Source organism: Hemitrygon akajei, chromosome 9, assembly GCF_048418815.1.
Source record: "Hemitrygon akajei chromosome 9, sHemAka1.3, whole genome shotgun sequence".
Classification (NCBI taxonomy): domain Eukaryota; kingdom Metazoa; phylum Chordata; class Chondrichthyes; order Myliobatiformes; family Dasyatidae; genus Hemitrygon; species Hemitrygon akajei.
The window spans coordinates 104,704,550-104,725,763 of NC_133132.1; the positions used below are offsets into that span (position 1 = coordinate 104,704,550).

General features: G+C 40.8%; 1 protein-coding gene across 12 annotated transcripts in view; it reads right to left on the minus strand.

Annotated features, from left to right (window-relative positions):
- mlip (muscular LMNA-interacting protein) overlaps nucleotides 1-21,214 on the minus strand; it is a 97,637-nt gene that overhangs the window by 17,117 nt on the left and 59,306 nt on the right. For 8 of the 12 annotated variants that reach the window (XM_073056720.1, XM_073056708.1, XM_073056710.1 and 5 more), the window contains 4 exons: nucleotides 14,966-15,010; nucleotides 9,431-9,475; nucleotides 8,251-8,379; nucleotides 3,251-3,481 (listed from right to left, as the gene is read on the minus strand). In XM_073056720.1, coding sequence (XP_072912821.1) covers nucleotides 3,251-3,481; nucleotides 8,251-8,379; nucleotides 9,431-9,475; nucleotides 14,966-15,010 — 450 coding nt within the window. Of the gene's footprint in view, nucleotides 1-3,250; nucleotides 3,482-8,248; nucleotides 8,380-9,430; nucleotides 9,476-14,965; nucleotides 15,011-21,214 lie in introns of all 12 variants that reach the window. The other 4 variants (XM_073056718.1, XM_073056715.1, XM_073056709.1 and 1 more) reach the window with 3 other exon arrangements.

Here is a 21,214-nt window from a genome sequence, read left to right on the forward strand (position 1 = left end):
AGTTCCTCCAGCATCTTGAGAGTGTTGCTCAGATTTCCAGCATCTGCAGATTTTCTCTTGTTTGTGATTTGATCCCCTCTGTTCTGAGGCTGTGTCCTCTGGTCTTAGACTCCTCCACCAAAGAAAACATCCTCTCCACATCCACTCTATCAAGACCCTTCAACGTTCACTGGGTTTCATTGAGGTCACCCTTCATTCTTCTGAATTCCAGTGAGTAAAGGCCCAAAGCCATCAAACGCTCTTCATATGACAAGCCTTTCAATCCTGGAATAACTTTCATGAACCTCCTTTGAACACTCTCCAATGTCAGCACATCCACTCTTAGATAAGGGGCCAAAAACTGCTCACAGTACTCCAGTGAGGCCTCACCAGTGCTTTATAAAGCCTCAAAATTATATCCATGCTTTTATATTCTAGTCCTCTTGAAATGACTGCTAACATCACATTTGCCTTCAGCACCAATGACTGAACTTGCAATTTAACATTTAAGGAATTCTGCACAAGGACTCCCAAAACCCTTTGAACCTCAGATTTTTGAATTTTCTCCCCATTTAGGAGATAGTCTATCCTTTTATTTCTTCTACCAAAGTGCATGACCGTACACTTCCTGACACTGTAATCCATTCACCATTTCTTTGCCCATTCTTCTAATCTGTCTAAATCCTTCTGTAGCAACTCTACTTCCTCAAAAATACTTGCCTCTCCACCTATCTTCATATTGGCCACAAACTTTGCCACAAAGCCATCAATTCTGTCATCCAAATTATTGACATATAACATAAAAAGAAGTGGTCACAGCACAAACCACTGTAGACTACTAGTCACCAGCAGTCAACAAGAAAAGACTCCCTTTACTACCACTCTTTGTCTCTTGTTTTATCTACGCTAGTATCTTTCCTGTAATACCATTGGCTCTTAACTTGTTAAACAATCTCATGTGTATCACCTTGTCAAAGGCTCTCTGAAAATCCAAGTACACAACTGCTTGATATTTCTTCAAAGTATTCCAACAGATTTGTCAAGCCATCTTCTCCCTTGAGGAAACCATGCTGACAACAGTATATTTTATCATGTGCCTCCAAGTACCCCAAAACCCACATCCTTAAAAATCAACCACTGAGGTCAGATTAACTGGCTTATAATTTCCTTTCGACCTCTCTTCCTTCTTGAAGCGTGGAGTGACATTTGCAATTTTCCATTTCTCTGGAACCATGTCAGAAACAATTGACTCTTAAAAGATCATTAGTGATCTTTCTGATTACTGGTTACTAATGTCTTCACAATCTCTTCAGCCACCTCTTTCAAAACCTGGGGTATACACCATCTGGTCCAGGTGACATATCTACCTTCAGACCTTTCAGCTTCCTGAGAACTTTCTTTCTACTATTGGCAATTTCATAACCTTCTGAACCCCTGACACTCTCGAACCTCCAGCATTCCTGTTGGTATCTGCCATAGTGAAGACTGATGCAAAATACTTATTCAGTTCATCCACCATTTTCTTGTCCACCATTACTACCTCTCTAGCATCATTTTCCAGCAGCGCGATATCCTCTCTCACCACTCTTTTACACTTTATGTTGGCTTTAACTTCTCATGTTAGCCATGGTTGTGTCTTCTTTCCTTTAGAATACTTATTCCAGTTAAAAAGTTAGTAAGTAGTGGGTATGCTGTGTTGGTACCACAAGCATGGTGACACTTGCAGGTTGCTGCTCTCCACATCTTCCAACTGTGTTGGTTGTTGATACAAACAATACATTTCACTGTATGTTTCGATGTTTTGATTTGCATGTGACAAATAAACCTAATCTTTAATCTCTAGTTGTTGTTGTCTCTTTCCTTTTATCTTTAAATAAGCTGCTCACTGAGAAAGTTAAGCATGTTTTGTTTCCTCCTGCCTTTGTAGAGCTTGTCTGGTCCTCTTTTTCCCTCCTACAACCCAAAGACAACTCAATTGCTTAATTGGCTTCAGTAATTTAACCCTTAACGTAGGGTAATGGCAAGAAGAGTGGGGAAGTTGATGAGCAAGTCTGAAAGAAACTTGCAGAGAAATTTGAAGAGGGTGAGTGGAATCATTGGGATTGCTCCTGTGGGTAGAGAGTACAGACTCAATGAGCCAAATGGCCTATCCTGGGCCTGTTATTAGCATGAAATGAGATAAGAATAATGCATCCCATCCCATCTCCAAATCTCTGGCTTTCACCGAGCTGTGAATAACCCTATATCAAAATAAGCAAGACAGCTGAGCTGGCAAATTTGGTCTCTTGGCTAAACTCAGCACAAGGAATTGTTTACCATGGGTTTATCCACTGAATGGGAAAGATAGTCTTCGGCTGATGTGGTCTGACAGTGGTGAATCGAGTTCATGCTTCAGTACGGTAACAGTTCAAGCCTTCCAAATTAAGATAGTGCCATAGAATCATAGAGCACTACAGTACAGAAACAGGCCCTTCAGTCATCCAGTCCATGCTGAACAGTTATATTGTCTAGTCCCATCAACCCATACTTAGGTCATAGTCCTCCACACCCTTCCCATCCATGTAGATACCCAAACGTCTCGTAAATGTTGAAATCAAACCCACATCCACCACTTCCTCAATCACAATATGCTCTGAGTGAAGAGGTTCCCCTCAGATTTCCCCTAAATATTTCACCTTTCACCCTTAACCTATGATCGCTAGTTCTGTTCTCACCCACCCTCAGTGGAAGAAATCTGCATGTATTCACCCAATCTATACCTTTTGTAATTTTGGATACGTTTCTATGATCTCCTCTCACCCTCCTATGCTCCAGAGCATAAAGTCCAAACCTATTCAATCTGTCCTTGTCACTCAGGTCCTCAAGTCCCAGCAACATCCTTGTAGATTTTCTCTGCACTCTTTCAAGCTTATTGGTATCCTTTGTGCAGGTAGGTAAAGAGAACTGAAAACAACATTCCAATTTGCGTCTTATACGGTATTCTCCTGAGTTTTCAACACACAAATTGTTTCATCGATATTGACAGAAAGAGGGAAACCTCTTTGTTATTTTTCAATGCCTCAATGCTGTAATTCAGTGACCAGTTATGAAGAAAGAAGTATCCCATATCAGCATGCAGTTGCCAAAGAACAAGGAAATTGAAACCTATCAACTAACACAACTGCAAGTATTTGAGAGGTGTTAAATCTCCACCTTAATCATAACCATGCATCAAAATCAAGTGAAAACAACACATCATAGCTTAATAAAGAATTATTGATCAGCATCTCACCTTTATATAGAGAGAATGAAGACTGCGGGAAAGGTTAGAGGTCATGTAGTAATTACATGGGGCAATGGGAGAGAAGCGAATGTGTGATCCAGAGGTTAGACAAGTGACAGGTGAGAGAGACAGAGGTACAGATTGGAGCATGTCCTGGGAGCACGACATTGTCTGGTACATTTCATAGCACACACTGGGACGCGAGACAGACGATAGGATGGCAGATAGTGGGAAGAGACACTGTTGAAGAAAAGCAGAGAGTAAAATAGATGGGTTAACATTACAAACAAAAAAAACTGCTGAGTTACATTCTGGAGGTGAAATTTCTACAGGAGGTAACTTTACCAAATGAAAAACAATGTGAAAATATTTTCATATCAATTTTATTAATTACCAACTGGAATACACTCAATGGCCACTGTACAGCTGCTCGTTAATGCAAATATCTAATCCGCCAATCTTGAGGCAACACCTTAACATAAAAGCATTCAGACATGGTCAGGAGATTCAGTTGTTGTTCAGACAAATCTCAGAACAGGGAAGAAATGTGGTTTTGACCATGGAACGATTGTTAGTCCCAGACGTTGTAGCTTGAGTATCTCAGAAACTGATCTCCTAGGAGGTCGGAAGGGAATGGACAGACTTTTTCAAACTGACAGGAAGGCAACAGTAACTTAAATAACCATGTGTTTCGACAGTGCGTTGCGGAAGAGTATCTCTGAATGCACAACATATTGTACATTGAAGTGGATGGATTACAGTGGCAGAAGACAGGTACAGGAGGTAACAAATAAAGTGGCCACTGAGTGTATGTTCTATGCCTATTCATCCATTTACAATGCTGATAGAGTTGAGAGTCAGATGTTAAATTGGGAAGAAATCTGATCTGTGACTTTGACCATGGAATGATTGTTGGTCCCACAAGGGTGGTTGAGTATCTCAGAAACTACTGAACTTCTAGGATTTTCACATACAACAGTCTCTAGAGTTTACAGAGAAAAATTAAAAAAATTAAAAAAACATCCAGTGAGCGAAAACACCTTGTTAATGAAAGAGGTCAGAAGAGAATGGATTGACTAGTTCATGTTGAAAGGAAGATGGCAATAACTCAAATAACTATGTTACTACAGTAGTGTGCAGAAGAGCACCTCTCAACACACAATACATCAACCTTTGAAGTGGAAGACCATATTGGGTTTTATTCCTGTACCTAATAAAGTGGCCACTGAGTGTATTTTTATGAAGAAAATGATGATGCAGTATAAAGACTGTCAATAGAGGTGTCAGTAGGCCTCCAAATGTAATTCAGAAAACAAATTGTAATGATAAACCTGAACCAGTGCACATAAGGACAAGAGATTCTACAGATGCTGGAAAACTAGAGCAACACACACAAAATGCAGGAGGAACTCAGCAGGTCAGGCAGCATCTATGGAGAGGAATAAACAGCCAACATTTCAGGACAAGACCCTTCATCAGGACAGGAAAGGAAAGGGGGCAGAAGCCAGAACAGGAAGTGCAAGGATTACAAGCTGGCAGGTGATAAGTGAGACCAGCTGACGGAGAAGATGGGTGCGTGGAGAGTGGCGGGGATGAAAAGAGAAGCTGGGAGGTTATAGGTGGAAAAAGTAAAGGACTGAAGAAGAAGGAATCTGACAGGAGACGAGAGTGGACCATGGGAGAAAGGGAAAGAGAAGAGGACCATGGGCAGGTGAGGGGAAGAAAAGGAGTAAGAGAAGAGCCAGAGTGGGGAATAGAAAAGGAGAGAAGGTGGAGGGGTGAGAAGTTAGTGAAATCGCTGTTCATATTGTCAGGTTGGAAGTACGTGAGGATATTGAGTGGAACACACAGTACATTAGAGTTCATTACACACTTCATTAGAGTTCCAAATTGACCACTGTTAAAACTATAGAGGCATGCAAAAAAGTTCAAATCTGACTACTTTGGAAGAGCATAATAAAGAGAAGCATGTTACACTGGAACCCCTTTAGTACTGCCAACAAAATTTGGATCTGCATAGCACACAGCAAGAGTGAAACGTGGTGCAGTTAATGGAGTCACTACTTCAGAGCAGCAGAAATCAGGGTTCAATCCTGTCCACCGACGCTGTCTGTGTGGAGCTTACACTCTGTCCCTCTGAACACATCTCTCTTCTCGCTGCTGGGTGGCACAGGAGCACAGCAGTTAGCATAACGCTTTACAGTGCTAGTGACCGAGGTTCAGCTCCCACCGCCGTCTGTAAGGAGTTTGTACATATTCCCCATGACTGTGTGGTTTCCTCTGGGCTGCTCTTAAAGAAGATCTTAAAATCTTCAGATTAAATCTAAAGATCTTAAGAATTTTTTAAAAATCGAAAAGAAGAGTAAAATCATTAATATTCACCAGCTTGCCAGCTTATCAACCATGGGCATGTTGATCACTTTGGCCAGCCAATCAGAGCACTTACATCACTAGTGCTCATCCAATGGGAGTGCAGTATAGGGAGCCCCACTTAGAGCCAATATGCTTAACAAACTTCATTCCTGGTAATTGTTGGATTAGACTGTATAAATGTAATTTTTTGTAGTTTTAACTTTTATTGCCTGCTTGTATTTTATATAACTACTGTACCTATGTACATGTGACTGTTTAGTATGTTTCCAAGTGGTCACAGCATGTATATGTAATTGTTCAGTGTGTCCCCCTAGTGGTTGCATTTGTATGATTCTGGAAGATTCTCTGGTGTTCCATTATTTGAATAGAGGGTATCTGATTGGTTTACTCTTATCTACAAATTTGAATGAAATGTTTATCATCTGTGGTATAAAAAGAGCTGAATAAGTAGGCTCATCATCTTTATTCTTCTTTAGTCTTTTCATACAGATTTTTTTTTAAACAGGGTATTCTCAAAGAGTGTGAACCTTTACAGAAGAGTCTACCATGGACATTGAATAAAAGTTACCAGGGTAGAACATAGAATGGTATAGTACAGTATAGGCCCTTCAACCCACAGTTTTCTGCCAACCTTTTAACCTGTTTCATGGTCTATCTAACACTTCCCTCCTACACAGCTATAACCCACCAGATTTCTTACGTCCATGTGCCTTTCTAAGAGTCTCTTAAATGTCCCTATTATATCAGCCTCTACCACCACCACCCCTGGCAGTGCGTTCCAGGAACCCAGTACATCCCCACTAAACCTTCCTGCACTCAACTTAAAAGAATGTCCTCTGGTATTGGCCACTGCCACCTTGGGGAAAATAAACATTGGCTGTCCATGTACTATTGTTCAGGGAAAACCCTGAACATCCTCTACATAGCACCATCCAGAGACAGAGAAGCAGTTTCAGCGACAGGTTACTGTCGATGCAATGCTCCTCAGACAGGATGAAGAGGTCAATACTCCCCAATGCCATTAGGCTTTACAATTCAACTGCCAGGACTTAAGAACTTTTTTTAAAGCTATTATTAATGCTTTTTGAGTTAGTGATTTAGATGCATATCATATTATTACTGAGTTAAGTATTGTATGTAATGAGTTTTTGCTACAACAAGTGTATGGGACATTGGAAAAAAATGTTGAATTTCCCCATGGGGATGAATAAAGTATCTATCTATCTATCTATCTATCATGCTATCTATTCCTCTTATAATCTTATACTCCTCTATCAACTCACCTCTCATCCAATTTGCTCCAAATATAAAAGCCCTAGCTCAGTCAACCTTCCTTCATAAAACATCAAGAATCAAGATTCAAGATTGTTTATTGTCATTCTTCTGTACACGAGTGTAAAGGAGAACAAAATGATTGATACTCCGATCTGATACAGCATTAAAGAAAAACACAATAAATAAACAAAAATGTACACAATAAATATATGCTCTTTAATTTAGCTTCTTCATAAGATATATTCTCTAATCCATGTTCTTAAGCTGTGGAGGCCAATTCTTTACGTATATTTAAGGCAGAGGTTGATAGATTCTTAATTGCTTAGGGCATGAAGGGATACTGGGAGAAGGCAGAAGCTTGGGGCTGAGAGGAAAATTGGATCAGCCATGATGAAATGGTGAAGCAGACTCAGTGGGCCAAATGGCCTAATTCTGTTCCTAATCTTATGGTCTTATGATCTTTTGGTAACTTCGTGAAGGATTCCACCTACCCTTCTTATGGACTGTTTGTCCCATTCCCATCAGGGAGGAAAGCTACATTCCATTCACACCAAGATCATCAGACTCAAAAACAGGTACTTTCCCCAGCAGTAAGGCTGATCAATACTTCCACCTACTAACTCATCCTCCTCACTCCAACTACATTACTTTATCATTTCCTGTCAGTCACCTTATGTACAGACACTCCCTGTACCTAGCATCAGTTTATGGGTATGCAATCAATCTCAGTAAGTAAGCTATCTTATGCATTTATATTTATTATGTTTTTTGTGCTGCATCAGATCTGGAATAACAAATATTTTGTTCTCCTTTACACTTGTGTACTGGGAATGACATTAAGCAATCTTGAACATACTATTTTTCGATCGCAGCACTTCTTTAAATCCGTCTTCAATTACATTGGGTTGAACTATAGATTTGAAGAACAATCCTTTCAATGTTTTTGCCATTCTGGTTTTGTATTGAGTTTTAAAATCACCAACAACATACAGTTAATAATACAGCAATAAATCTGAAGATGCAAGTTGGCTGTATGTCACCTTTGAGATGATGACAATTTAATGGCAAGAATTTTCAAAGGAAAGGGCAGTGATACAACACTTTTGACTGAGAACAAAGTTGTTACTGTTGAGTGAATAACAAATTCAACCATATAATCCATACTTTAACCACCCGGCTCCAATAAGGTTTGATTACTCTAATGCAGAATTTTGGATTCAAAATGCCTCCATGTGAAAGCAGGTGAAAAGCAGGGAAAATACGTGAATATTTTATACCTTCAAAAAGCAATTCAGAAAAATTTACCGTTAATAATGACTCAGGTTATCAAGAGACAATCTTGGCTTTTATAGGCTACCTACCTCTTTGATTTCACTATTATTGGTTTCATCGGTGTGTTGTCTGAAAGGATTGGAACAGATGTCGTCCACCTCGAGCATCGAAGGTACCTTCTGTAGAGCAGTGACTGGACGAATTACACCAGGTCTGGTCTAGGTAAAAGATTAGTACAACACCAGTGTACAGTTGCTTTGAAAAGAGTAATTGAAACCGGTAATAATTATGAGAACAAACTCTAAGATCTCACTTTCAATTTATTAAAGCATTTTCAACTCTATTTTAACAGAAACATTAACTGTCATTTGAGGAGGAAAAACAATTATATGTAAATTTTGAACCAAGACCATTAGGATAAACTTTACGATGAATACATGAACACCTTCATGTTCAGGAACAGTTCAGCCATCACTTCCTGAACCAAAGTGGATAAATACACTCACCTGAAAACTGAACTGATTTTACAACCTACAGACTCTCTTTCAAGGGCTCTACAACTCATGTTCTCAATACAATTCATTATTTATTGATTTATTATTATAATTATTTTCTTTTTCTTTTTCTATTTGCACAATTGGGTGTCTTTTGCACATTGGTTGTTTGTCTTTGTTGGTGAGTAGTTTTTCATTGATACAATTGTGTCTCTTTGTATCTGCTGGGAAAGCCCATAAGAAAATGAATTTCAGGATAGTATACAGTGACATATATGTATATATAAGATAAATTTACTTTCAACTTTGAATATGCAGGTCAGAAATTTTAGGACATAAAAGAACAGCTAGAACTTTTTTTTTGTCTTTGATTCCAATATCAGCAGTGCTACTTGTTTTTCAAAATGCTGGGTTGCGGACTGTATGTGGGTGGGGGAGGGGAGGAATGTGGCTTGTTTTGCTGTTGTTGTTTCGTTGCTTGTTGTGTTCTGTGTTGTTCTGCTGAGCATTGTGCACTATGCTGCTGCCAGAATGTGTGGTGACACTTCCAGGCTGTCCCTAGCACCCCTCTGGGTGTGTTGATTGTTAATGCAAAAAACACAATTCACCGGCATGTTTCCACATACATGTGATAAATAAATGAAATCTGAACCTGTATGCAATACATATTATGAGCTGCTGCTGCAGCTTATGATGCCAAATAATTATTTAATAGAGACTTACAGGACACAGTAAAACTTAAGCTGGCAGCTGTGGCTGCTATAGAAACACTTACAGGTTGATTCTCTGTGGTCTTGGGAGATGGTAGATGGAGATTAGCCTGAATGAGAAACACCAAAATATCCAATGAAGCCATGCCTGCTTGTAGAACAACACACTGCACAGAATAAATAAGAGACTGACTGAAACAAAACACTTGAATAAAAAAAAACTTTGTTTGACCAATCAAAAGGTTGCTGGCAACACTTCGAAAGTAATTCAGAGTTGCAATATAGAACTGGATGTACACCAGGAGATGAGCTGAAGTTGATCTACCTGAGTAGGAATTTGGCACAGATTTTACATTCTCAGTTCATGAGATTACCAGTGAAATTAAATTTTGATATTAGAATGGTGGCTACAGGAAAATTTAATTAGTAACAGACTAGGTTGTGATTACAGAACGAAATGATTACCTACAGGTCTAACAGCAATTAAAAATTTCTATTACAACAATGGGTGCATGCCTAGTGAAGTTCCTGGAACTTGGGTGTCATCACTGCTGCATTCCACTTTTCTACTTCTGTCTGCGCTTCCCTGTTATCACATTGCCACAATCCACATCTCTATTTACTAGTTATTGGCCCTCACTATTCCTTCCCTTACAACACAATTGGTATTAGTTTATTGTTGTCATATACCACCTATAATGCCATCTATAAATACCTTCTATAAATTTGCTGATGATACAACCATTTTTGGGAGAATCTCAGATGGAGATGAGAGGGCGTAAAAGAGCAAGATATACCAACTAGTGGAGTCGTATCGCAGCAATAACCTTGCACTCAACGTCAGTATGACAAAAGAGCTGATTGTGGACTTCAGGAAGGGTAAGACAAAGGAACACATACTAATCCTCATAGAGGGATCAGAAGCGGAGAGAATGAGCAGTTTCAAGTTCCTGAGTGTCAAGATCTCTGATGACCTAACCTGGTCCCAACATATCGATACAGTTATAAAGAAGGCAAGACAGTAACTGTACTTCATTAGGAGTTTGAAGAGATTTGGTATGCCAACAAAAACACTCAAAAACTTCTATAGATGTACTGTGGAGAGCATTCTGACAGGGTGCATCACTGTCTGCTATGTGGGGGGATGCACTATTGCACAGGACCGTAAGAAGCTGCAGAAAGTTGTAAATATAGTCAGCTCCATCTTGGGTACTAGCCTACAAAGTACCCAGGACATCTTCAGGGAGTGGTGTCTCAGAAAGGCAACGTCCGTTATTAAGGACACCCAGCTCCCAGGACATGCCCTTTTCTCATTGTTACCATCAGGTAGGAGGTACAGAAGCCTGAAGGCACACACTCAGCAATTCAGGAACAGCTTCTTCCCCTCTGCCATTCCGTTCCTAAATGGACATTGAACCTGTGAACACTACCTCACTTTTTAATATATATTATTTCTGTTTTTGCACAATTTTTAATCTATTCAATATATGTATACTGTAATTGATTTACATATTTTTCTTCTTCTTCCTCTTCTATATTATGTATTGCATTGAACTGCTGCCGCTAAGTTAACAAATTTCACGACACATGCTGGTGATAATAAACCTGATTCTGATTCTATTTCAACATTTAGTGAAAAGCTTGTCTTGCATATTGTTCATACAGATCAATTCAGTTCAGTGCTTTGCAGTAGTACAAAATAAAACTATAACAGAATGTAGACTGAATGTAGCAGCTACAGAGAAAGTGCTGTGCAGGCAAACAGTAAGGTGAAAGATCATAACAAAGTAGACTGTTTTGGTTTCATTTAATTTTATTTTATTTAGAGAGAGAGTGCAGAACAGGCCCTTCCGGCCCAGCAAGACACTGATTTAACCCAAGCCTAATCATAGGACAATTTACAATGACCAATTAACCTACTAACTGAACTGTTACAACCTGATTTACAGCTTGGAGATAGTTTGGCTGATTCAGCGCTCCACGGTCTCCGAGAGGATTTCAGGAGGCAGAGGCAGCGTGTGTGAACCTTTGGTGAGAAGACTATGGGACGGGGCATGAGCCAATGTTGTACTCGATTTTGCCAATTAAAGCTTCCATTGTTCGCTGGTTAAATCAACGAGAGAGACTGAAACATCGAGGTGAATGGGGAAGGTGGGCGCCAGATGCCTGCCTTTTGATCGCTTGTGGGATCACTCTACTGCTGGAGAGGAAAAGGCCTGCCACTGTGCCCAGACAATGTTACCCAGGTTTTCTGCATTTTAGATATGGACTTGGACTACAGACTTTTTTACAGTCTTATAATTTTTTTACATCGTGTGTTTTTCACCTTATCTTTCCTGTTCTTTTGTGTGCATGGAGGAGGAATTTGGGGGTTGATGATCATGCTCCCATTCTTTTTATTCTTGGTTTTGTGGCTATCAGGAGAAGAAGAATATCAGAGTTGTATCCTTTGATAATAAATTAACCTTTGAACTATAGGCGGAAAAGAGAGAACATGGAGGAAACCCACATATGCTTGGGAATAATCAGACAAGCTCCTTACAGATGGTGCTGGAATTGAACTCCAAATTCCAGTGCCCCAACTGGAATTTGGGGAATTACTACAACAGTGTTGTACTAATTGCTCCACCACCATGGCGTTTTGGTTTATTATTGTCACACGTACCAAATACAGTGAAAATTTGGTCTTCCAAACTGTTTATACATATCAAATCATACAGGTAGAATAAGGTAAAATGAGAGTCCATCCTATCATACAAGGACACTGCACATTCTGCCTGTGGCTGTGTTGGTTTCCTTGAGGTGCTCCACCTCCCCCCTCCGCATCCCAAAGACGTGCGGGTTTGCAGATTAATTGGATGCTGTTAATTGCCCCATGTATGTAAGTAAGAGATAGAATCCATGTGTGCACGAGAGGGGGGAGGTCTGTTTATAAGGCCATAAGACATAGGAGCCATTTGGTCCATCGAGTCTGTTCCACCTTCCATCACGGCTGATCCTTTCTTCCCCTCCTCAGCCCCGGTCCCTGGGCTTCTCCCTGTAACCTTGCCCAATCAAGAACCTATTAAGCTCTGCCTTAAATACACCCAATGACCTGGCCTACACAAATGCCTGTCATACCAAATTCCACAAATTCATCACCCCCTGGCTAAAGAAATTTCTCCACATCCCAGTTTTAAATGGACACCCCTCTATCCTGAGTATGTGCCCTCCTGTCCTAGACTCCAGCCACCATAGAAAACATCCTTTCCATATCTACTGTGTCTAGGCCTTTCAACATTCGAAACATTTCAATGATATCCCCTCTCATTCTTCTAAATTTCTGTGAGTACAGGCCCAGAACCATCAAACGTTCCTTGTATGATATACCTTTCATTCCCAGAATCATCCCTGTGAACCTCCTCTTGACCCTCTCCAATGCCAGCACATCTTTTCTAAGATGAGGAAGCCCAAAACTGTTCACAATACTCAAGGTGAAGCCTCACCAATGACTTATAAAGCCTCAGTATCACATTCCTGCTCTTGTATTCCAGACCTCTTGAAATGAATGCTACCATTGCATTTGCCTTCCTCACCACTGACTCATGCTGCAAGTTAACCTTTAGGGTGTACTGCACAAGGACTTCCAAGTCCCTTTGCATCTCAGATTTTAGGATTTTCTCCTTGTTTAGAAAACAGTCTGCACATTTATTTCCTCTACCAAAGTGCATGACAATGCATTTTCCAACATTATATTTCATTTGCCACTTTCTTGCCCATTCTCCTAATTTGATTAAGTCCTTCTGCAGTCTACTTGTTTCCTGAACACTACCTGCCCCTCCACCAGTCTTTGAATCATCTGCAAATTTGGCAATAAACCCATCTATTTCATTAGGTAAATCATTACTAATGGCTCTCCACCGCTACCTCTTTCAGACCCTAGGGTCTGGGTGACTTATGTACCCTTACCTCTTTCAACTTTTTGAGCACCTTCTCCCTTTTAATAGAACTGTGTTCATTTCTCTTCCCTCACACACTTCAACTTCTGGCACACTGCTAGTGTCTTCCACAGTTAACACTGATACAAAATACTTGATTAGTTCATTTGCTGTCCCCTTGTCCCCCATTACTATTTCTCTGGCCTCATTTTCTAGCAGTCCGATATCCACTCTCATCTCTCTTTTATTTTTCACATACTTGAAAAAACTTTTACTATCCACTTTGATATTGTTTGCTAGCTTGCTTTCATATTTCATCTCTTCTGATGATCCTTTTAGTTGCTCTCTGTAGCTTTTTAAAAGCTTCCCAATCCTCTACCTTCCCGCTAATTTTTATTTAATTACGTGTCCTCTCTTTTGTTTTTACATTAACTTAGACTGTCCTTGTCAGCCATGATTATACTATTTTGCCTTCCTCATTTTTTCCCAGAAACTCACAGCATTGCTGCTCTGCTGTCATCTCTGCTAGCATCCCCCTCCAACTTACTTTGGCCAACTCCTCCTCATACCACTGTAATTTCCCTTACTCCACTGAATTACTACTATGTCAGACTTTACTTTCTCCCTATCAAACTTCAAGTTGAACTCAATCTTATTGTGATCACTGTCTCCTTGGGGTTCTTTTACCTTAAGCTCCTAATCACATCTGGTTCATATGACACCAAATCCAGGATTGCTAATGCCCTAGTAGGCTCAACAACAAACTCTTCTAAAAAGCCATCTTGTAGGCATTCAATAAACTCACTCTCTTGAGATCCAATACCATTCTGATTTTCCAAATCAACCTGCATGTTAACATCTCCTATGACTATCATAATATTGCCCTTTTGACATGTCTTTTCTATTTCCCGTTGTAATCTATGGTCTACATCCCAGTTACTGTTGGGGGGCCTGTAAATAACTGCCATCAGGGTCCTTTTACCCTTGCCATTTCTTAACTCAACCCACAAGGATTCAACATCTTCTGATCCTATGGTACATCTTTCTACTGATTTGATGCCATTTTTTACCAACAGAGCCATGTCACCCCCTCTGCCTACCTTCCTATCCCTCCGAAACAATGTGTAACCCTGGATATTCAGCTCCCAACTACAACCATTCTTCAGCCACGATTCAGTGATGGCCACAACATCACACCTGACAATCTGTAATAGTACAACAAAATCATCCACCTTATTTCTTATACTTCATGCACTGAGTCATAACACTGAGTACTGTACTTGAGGGGAATGTGCGAAGAATAAATATTTGGAGATGCATTAGGCTCAGGGTATCAAAGTTCAGAGTTCATTTCCAGCATCCTCTGGAATAAACTTTACATCCTTCCTGTGAGCACTTGGCCTTCCTCCAGGTGCTCCCATTTCCTTTCACAGTCCTAAGACATACCAGTTAGTAGGTTAATTGGTCATTGTAAATTGTCCTGTGATTAGGCTAGGGTTAAATAGGTGGGTTGCTGGGCAGTGTCACTCTTTGGCTGGAAGGGCCTGTTCTGCGTTGTATCTCCAAATAAATTAATTAATTAATAAAATAGGATTGGTGCCGGTTTGCTTTGGAAGAATAAATATCCTGAATGACACAAAATTTGTCTGCTCACAGCATACACCCCATACAAAAAAAACTCACATATTTGGTTTCTCTTCCAGCTGACTTCGGTATGGGACTGATAGGCTGGAAAGGAAAAGGTATTCAAGAATTACTTCATGGCTGAAGTGGATAGTGGAGTACACACAAGAGATTCTACAGATGCTGAAAATCCTGATCAACACACACAAAATGCTGGAGGAACTCAGCAAGTCAGGCAGCATCTATGGAGGGGAATAAATAGCTGACATCCTGATGAAGGGTCTCAGCCTGGAACATTGACTGGTTATTCAGTTCCATAGATGCTGCCTGACTTACTGAGTTCCCTCAGCATTTCGTTCTTCTCTCTACGCCCATGACTGTGTGACTAGGCACAGCTCAAACATCGATAAATTTGCCAAATACACAATTGTTATAGGCAGAATCTCCAATGGTGACAAGAAAGTGTACAAGAGTGAGACAGTTCAGCTGGTCGAGTGGTATCACAACAACAACCTTGCTATCAATGTATATTTCAGGAAGGGAAAGTCGAGGGAACATACAGCAGTTCTCATCAGGGGATCAGCAGTGGAAAGGATGAGCAGTTCCAGGGTGTTAGCATCTCTGAAGATCTATCTTGGGTCCAACATATTGATGCAATTATGAAGGAGGCATGAGGTGATCTAGTATGTCACCAAAGACTCAGATTTCTACAGATGTAACATGGAGAGTATTGTAAATGGTTACATCACTGACTGGTATGGAGGGGCCAAGGCACAGGATTCGAAAAAGCTGCAGAGGGCTTCAAGCTCAGTCAGCCTCTTCAGCATTGAGGACATCTTCAAAATGTGATGCCTCAAAAAGCCAGCATCCATTGTTAACGATTCCCCTCACCCAGGACATGCCCTGTCATGACCTTGGCTCATCTGTAGAGTACTCTGAGGGCTCTGAGTTTTTTGCTGGCGTGTTTCTTTTGTATTCTCTGCATTTTATTTATTTTAATTATCTGGATTGTTGTGCTTCAGGTTTTTTATCTGTTATTGTTAGGTCTTCTCTAGCTTACACTTGAAATTGTCCTTGGATACTTCCAAATAATTCTCCAAGACTTTGCTGTTGTCCAATTAAGTATCCTTGGGTGTATATACCTTATTAAAATGGTCAGAGATAGATAGATAGGTAGATACTTTATTGATCACAAAGGAAATCAAAGTGTCACAGTAGCATTACAAGTACACAGATATAAATTTTGGAAACAAAGTAGAAAGAATAGAAAATAAGCTACCACTAACAGTCTAACAGGAGGGACGGGGCAGTTATCACTTCCCCAGCTACAGGTTGGCTCATTATAGAGCCTAACAGCCAAGGGTAAGAATGACCTAATATAGCGCTCTTTGGAGCAGCGCAGTTGTCTTACTCTATTACAAAGTGCTCCACTGTTCAGCCAAGGTGGCGTGCAGAGGGTGAGAAACATTTTCCAGGATTGCCAGGATTTTCTGTAGGGACCTTTATTCTACCACAGCCTCCAGTGTGTCCAGTTTGACTCCTATAACAGAGCCAGCCTTTCTAATCAGTTTATTGAGCCTGTTGGCATCACCTGTGTTGGTGCCATTGCCCCAGCACACCACCGCATAGAAGATTGTACTGGTGCCAACAGACTGGTAGAACATGTGAAGAAAAGGCCTGCATACTCCAAAGGACGTCAGTCTCCTCAGCAAGTAGACACAACTCTGGCCGTCCTTGTACACAGCCTGTGTTGGTGCTCCACTCAAGTTTGTCATCCAGATGCACCCCCCAAGTACTTGTAGGTCCTTACCACATCCTCATCCTCACCACCAATAGTAACAGGGAACACTGCAGACTTAGTCTTCCTAAAGTCCATCACCATCTCATTTGTCTTACTGATATTGAGCTGCAGATGATTCAGTTTGAACCATTCAAAATTTGAACCATGAAAAATTCAGAAAATTTTTGCAGATGACAAAACTCAGTGTTGTATCTAAAGTCCGAGGTATACAGGGTAAACAGAAAGGGAGCTAGTACAGTCCCCTGTGAGACCCCAGTGTTGCTTATAGCCATGTCTGACACACAGCTCTGAAACCACACAAACAGTGGTCTGTCAGTCAGGTAGTTCATTATCCTGGATACAATGGAAGTACCAACCTGCATTGAATGGAGCTTTCCCCCCAGCAATGAGGGCTGTACGGTATTGAAGGCACTTGAGAAATCAAAAAACATGATCCTCATAGTGCTGCCGTGCTGATCTAAGTGGGAGTAGGCTCTGTTCAGTAGGTAGATGGCAGCAACATCAACTCCAATGTATTCCTGCTAGGAAACTGCAGGGGATCAAGGACAGATCTGACCAGAGGTCAGAGGTGAGTCAGGACCAGCCTCTCGGGAGTCTTCATAATGTATGAGTACAAGTTATTTGTAACTTGTTATAATTCTGGGATTTTATCAGCGGAGCACAGATTCTTTCATGCCCTGTGTTGTCGATGCACAAATAAATATCGATTCAATCAAAGCACGCACAGGAGTGAAGGTTTTAACAGCTGTATTCACATTGCAACAAGAGAGACAAAGCTATACACATGTGTAGACAACAGATCAATACATGGTGCTAATAGGAGGATCATTGCTCTATTAGCATTGATCATTTACCTTGCCCCTTTAGATTAATGCAACATAAAACTGCATACGTAACAAAAACTTCAATTTCCCTTTCACAAACCATATTCTAAATAAACATGCTTTCACAATAACAGTCCGTAACTAACTTCACAGTTCTAAATGTTCAGTCTTTTGAGTGACACTGTTTCTTTCAGGATAGTGCCTCTGGGCCTGTGGAGTGGCATAAGGGTTGGCAAGCATCTTGTCAACGATAACTTTCTCATCGCGCCTCTGGACCTGTAGAGTGGCATGAGGTTTGGTAGGTGTCTTGCCTAAGACAATGTTTTCAGATTCCAGTGTCATGCTGCTGTCAGTGACATCATCACTGAGAGGTAAGTCCAGTAACTGTAATACATCCATCTTGTTGGATGTAATTGATTCAGGTGTGTTCTTCGGTTGAGTATCTAGTATCTGGTCCACATGACATCCCCATGTCTGATCTCCAACATCCAACATCCATCAGTGGTCCAGTTAATGAAGCTATCCTACCGGCTGTCCGCTTGCTTTCTTGGTAATCGTCCTGTCCAATCTCGAAGCTCCTTGCTGCTTCATTTAGCAAATGACTGAACTGTTTATTTTGTACTTCCCTCATGAGGTCTATGTGAGAACTTAGATTCCTGCTCATGAACAGCATTGCAGGTATTTGGCTTGTCATTGCAGGAACAGAGTTCTGACACACAAAAAGGAAGTTGTCCACCTTGTGCTGTAGAGAAAAGCCTTCGTTGTCCACTGCTTTAATGGCCTTACTGAAGGTTTGGATAAACCTTTCAACTAACCCATTCATAACACCTGTGTAGCACTGGCCTTGTCACATGTGACTAGTCACCGCACTCTTTGAGAAAATCAAACTACACTAGACCATCAGAAGAATCCAGGTAACGGAAGGAGGCAGTGAATAGAAACCACACACTTCTGGAAATAAAGTTTTGTTTATAAGAAAAATAAACAATATGTACAAAATATTCACATGAGTAAGAACAATTAAAAATTCAAACATTCTGTTCAGGTTCCAAATCTTAGCTATCAACAAAAGCCAAATTCATGTTTAGTTAGAATCCATGATATTCATTAGAATAACCTTTGTCACTCCAATTTCTCTAACTAATTAGATCTAGTGTTATTCCCTGTTTAAAAGTTTATAGACTAAACTTTCCTTTTTACTTATCCCTAGTTAGTTAGAAAACCAAATATAATTCCTATTCTCAAGCATTATAGTTAACTTGGCTCCTAAGGTAGTCATAGCCGAAGGGTGGTAGTGGGGACGAGCTCCCACTGCGAAACAAATGCTCTTCATGGTGTGCGTCTCAAACAGCCTCTGACAACTAAATCCAATTCCTGGCCTTCACGTGTGGAATAGTTCTTATGCCAGATGGAGCTGTTCTCACTGACAGGAGAAGGGGCAAAGGCGAGCAACTATCGCCTTAAAATCAGTTGCTCTGGGCAGATGGGGTTCATTAACCACGGATGGTAGCTCATATAGGAGAGGGAAAACTCCGATTACAAACCTCCGCTGCCTTGCGGTTATACCCGCTCACGGGAAAGGCTTTGGGAGTAAAGCCACAGCGATCAGAAACATGGAGTCCATGAATGGCCCAGCAAAATCGATATGCACTGTTTGCCATGGTGACGATGGCCACTCCCACGTGTGTAACAGTACCCATGGGGTGCATTTTGAACCTTTTGGCATCCGGAACAGCTTTTGACCAAGTTTTCAATTTGTTTTTCTATTCCTGGCCACCACACATAGCTCCAGACGAGACTCTTCATCTTGACTGTACCCAAGTGTCCTTCATGCCGATTTTCTAACACCCTGGTGCACAGTTTTGAGGGAACCACAACATGAGATCTACACATCAGCATTCTTTGACATACTGACAGTTGGTCTCGTCTCACTGAAAACTCTGGAAACATGGGGTTACAGTGAGCTGGCCATCTTTACATGGTGATGTCATACCTAGCCCTTTGACAAAGTCAGCTCATTCCTTGTTTCGCTTTGTATTTTGGAATTTGCTACTAGCAACTGGTCCACCAACGTGGTGTGGAACACTCTGCTTGGTCAGAGAATGAAGAACTTTTTCTTCAGTTGCCAGTAGCGAAAGATGTGACAATCCATCAGCATTGCCGTGTTGTTAGGTACCCTTGAACTCTATGTCATAAGAATGGGATTCTAGGAACTGTGCCCAACATTGTAACCGGGTAGCAGTCATCACTGGAATTCCCTTCCTGGGATTGAAAATGGACACAAGGGGCTGGTGATCTGTCACTAGCATAAACTTTTGTCCGTAGAAGTAGTGGTGGAACTTCTTTATTCCGCATAGAAGACTAAGGGCTTCTCAGTTGATCTTTGAGTTGTTGCATTCTGTGCTTGTCAGTGATCTTGAAGCAAATGTAATCAGGCATTCAGACTGATCTTTCATAACGTGACTCCAATGCCATAAGGGGATGCATCGCACACCAGTCTGATGGGCAGGGATGGGTTATAATGGGTAAGCAGTTCATTGGACATTATCTTCCTGTTTCCTTGAATGCCTTTCCACATCTTTCTGACCATTCCCACATTGCTCCTGTATGTAACAGTGCATCCAATGGTTGCAGCACTGTAGCATGGCCCAATCACTCCACTCAACCTTGGAGAGAATTCCAGATGCCTCCAAGCTCTGAAGTTTAGCGTTCATTTTAGGATGTAGTGAGTAAAGCACTGGACACACTTCATGGTATCTTGGTTTAGCTGTTTCTTCCAGTTCGATTCTAGCCTCGTACCTTTAAGGTTACCAGACCCCTTCTCAAACACCTTCTCATTAGTATAAAGCTGCCGTGCCAGTCTCTGATGAGTGTGCTACCATTTGGGCTGCCATTGCCTGTTGATGTCATGCTGAGAGCTTTGACTGGGTGCCAGTCTATTTTTCTCTGCCATTCATATCCAAAAAATTGCTGGCCCTCCACTTTTCAATACACGTGTGACTTTTTCTTTGAACTAACAATCATCTGCATCATGGGAGGATTTGCCCCATTGATAACATCTATGGCTTTTTGCACCATTCAGGGCCATTTTGTGCATTTCACATTCTAACCTCCTTTTCTGTAGTTCTGCTGCATCCTTTGCTGCAGTCTCTAATGATATTATAATGGTCAATGTCCATTCTAAGTTTAAGTCTCTTTCGGATAATAGCTTTGTTGAGTGCTTCGACTATATATGCCACATACAAGCCTGTCCCTTAATGCATCAGAAAGTCACAGTACTGTGAAAGTTTGTGCAGTTCTGCAATGTATTCAGAAATGCTTTCATCTTTTGACTGGTTCCTTTTGTAAAATCTAAACCTCAGCTATTACCAGCAGTTCAGGGCTCAAGTGACTTTGTAAAATTGTATAAATTTCATCTTTTGTCTTGCTTGCTGGCTTGCTATGTTGTATAAGAGACTGCACGTTCTTGGACCGATTAAACTAAGTGTAGGGGCTTTCTTTCACTCCTCCACATTGTTCACGTTACAATACAGTTCCACCCTCCCAATCTATTACTCCCAGCCTTCAATAGTTCTATCAAATTCATCAACTTTCCCAATTGAAGCCATCGGCATGTTATTTTCATTTTAAATTCAGCGTGTCTTTCGTCGTTACTCACGCGTTCCTTTGTTAATGTCTGTGACA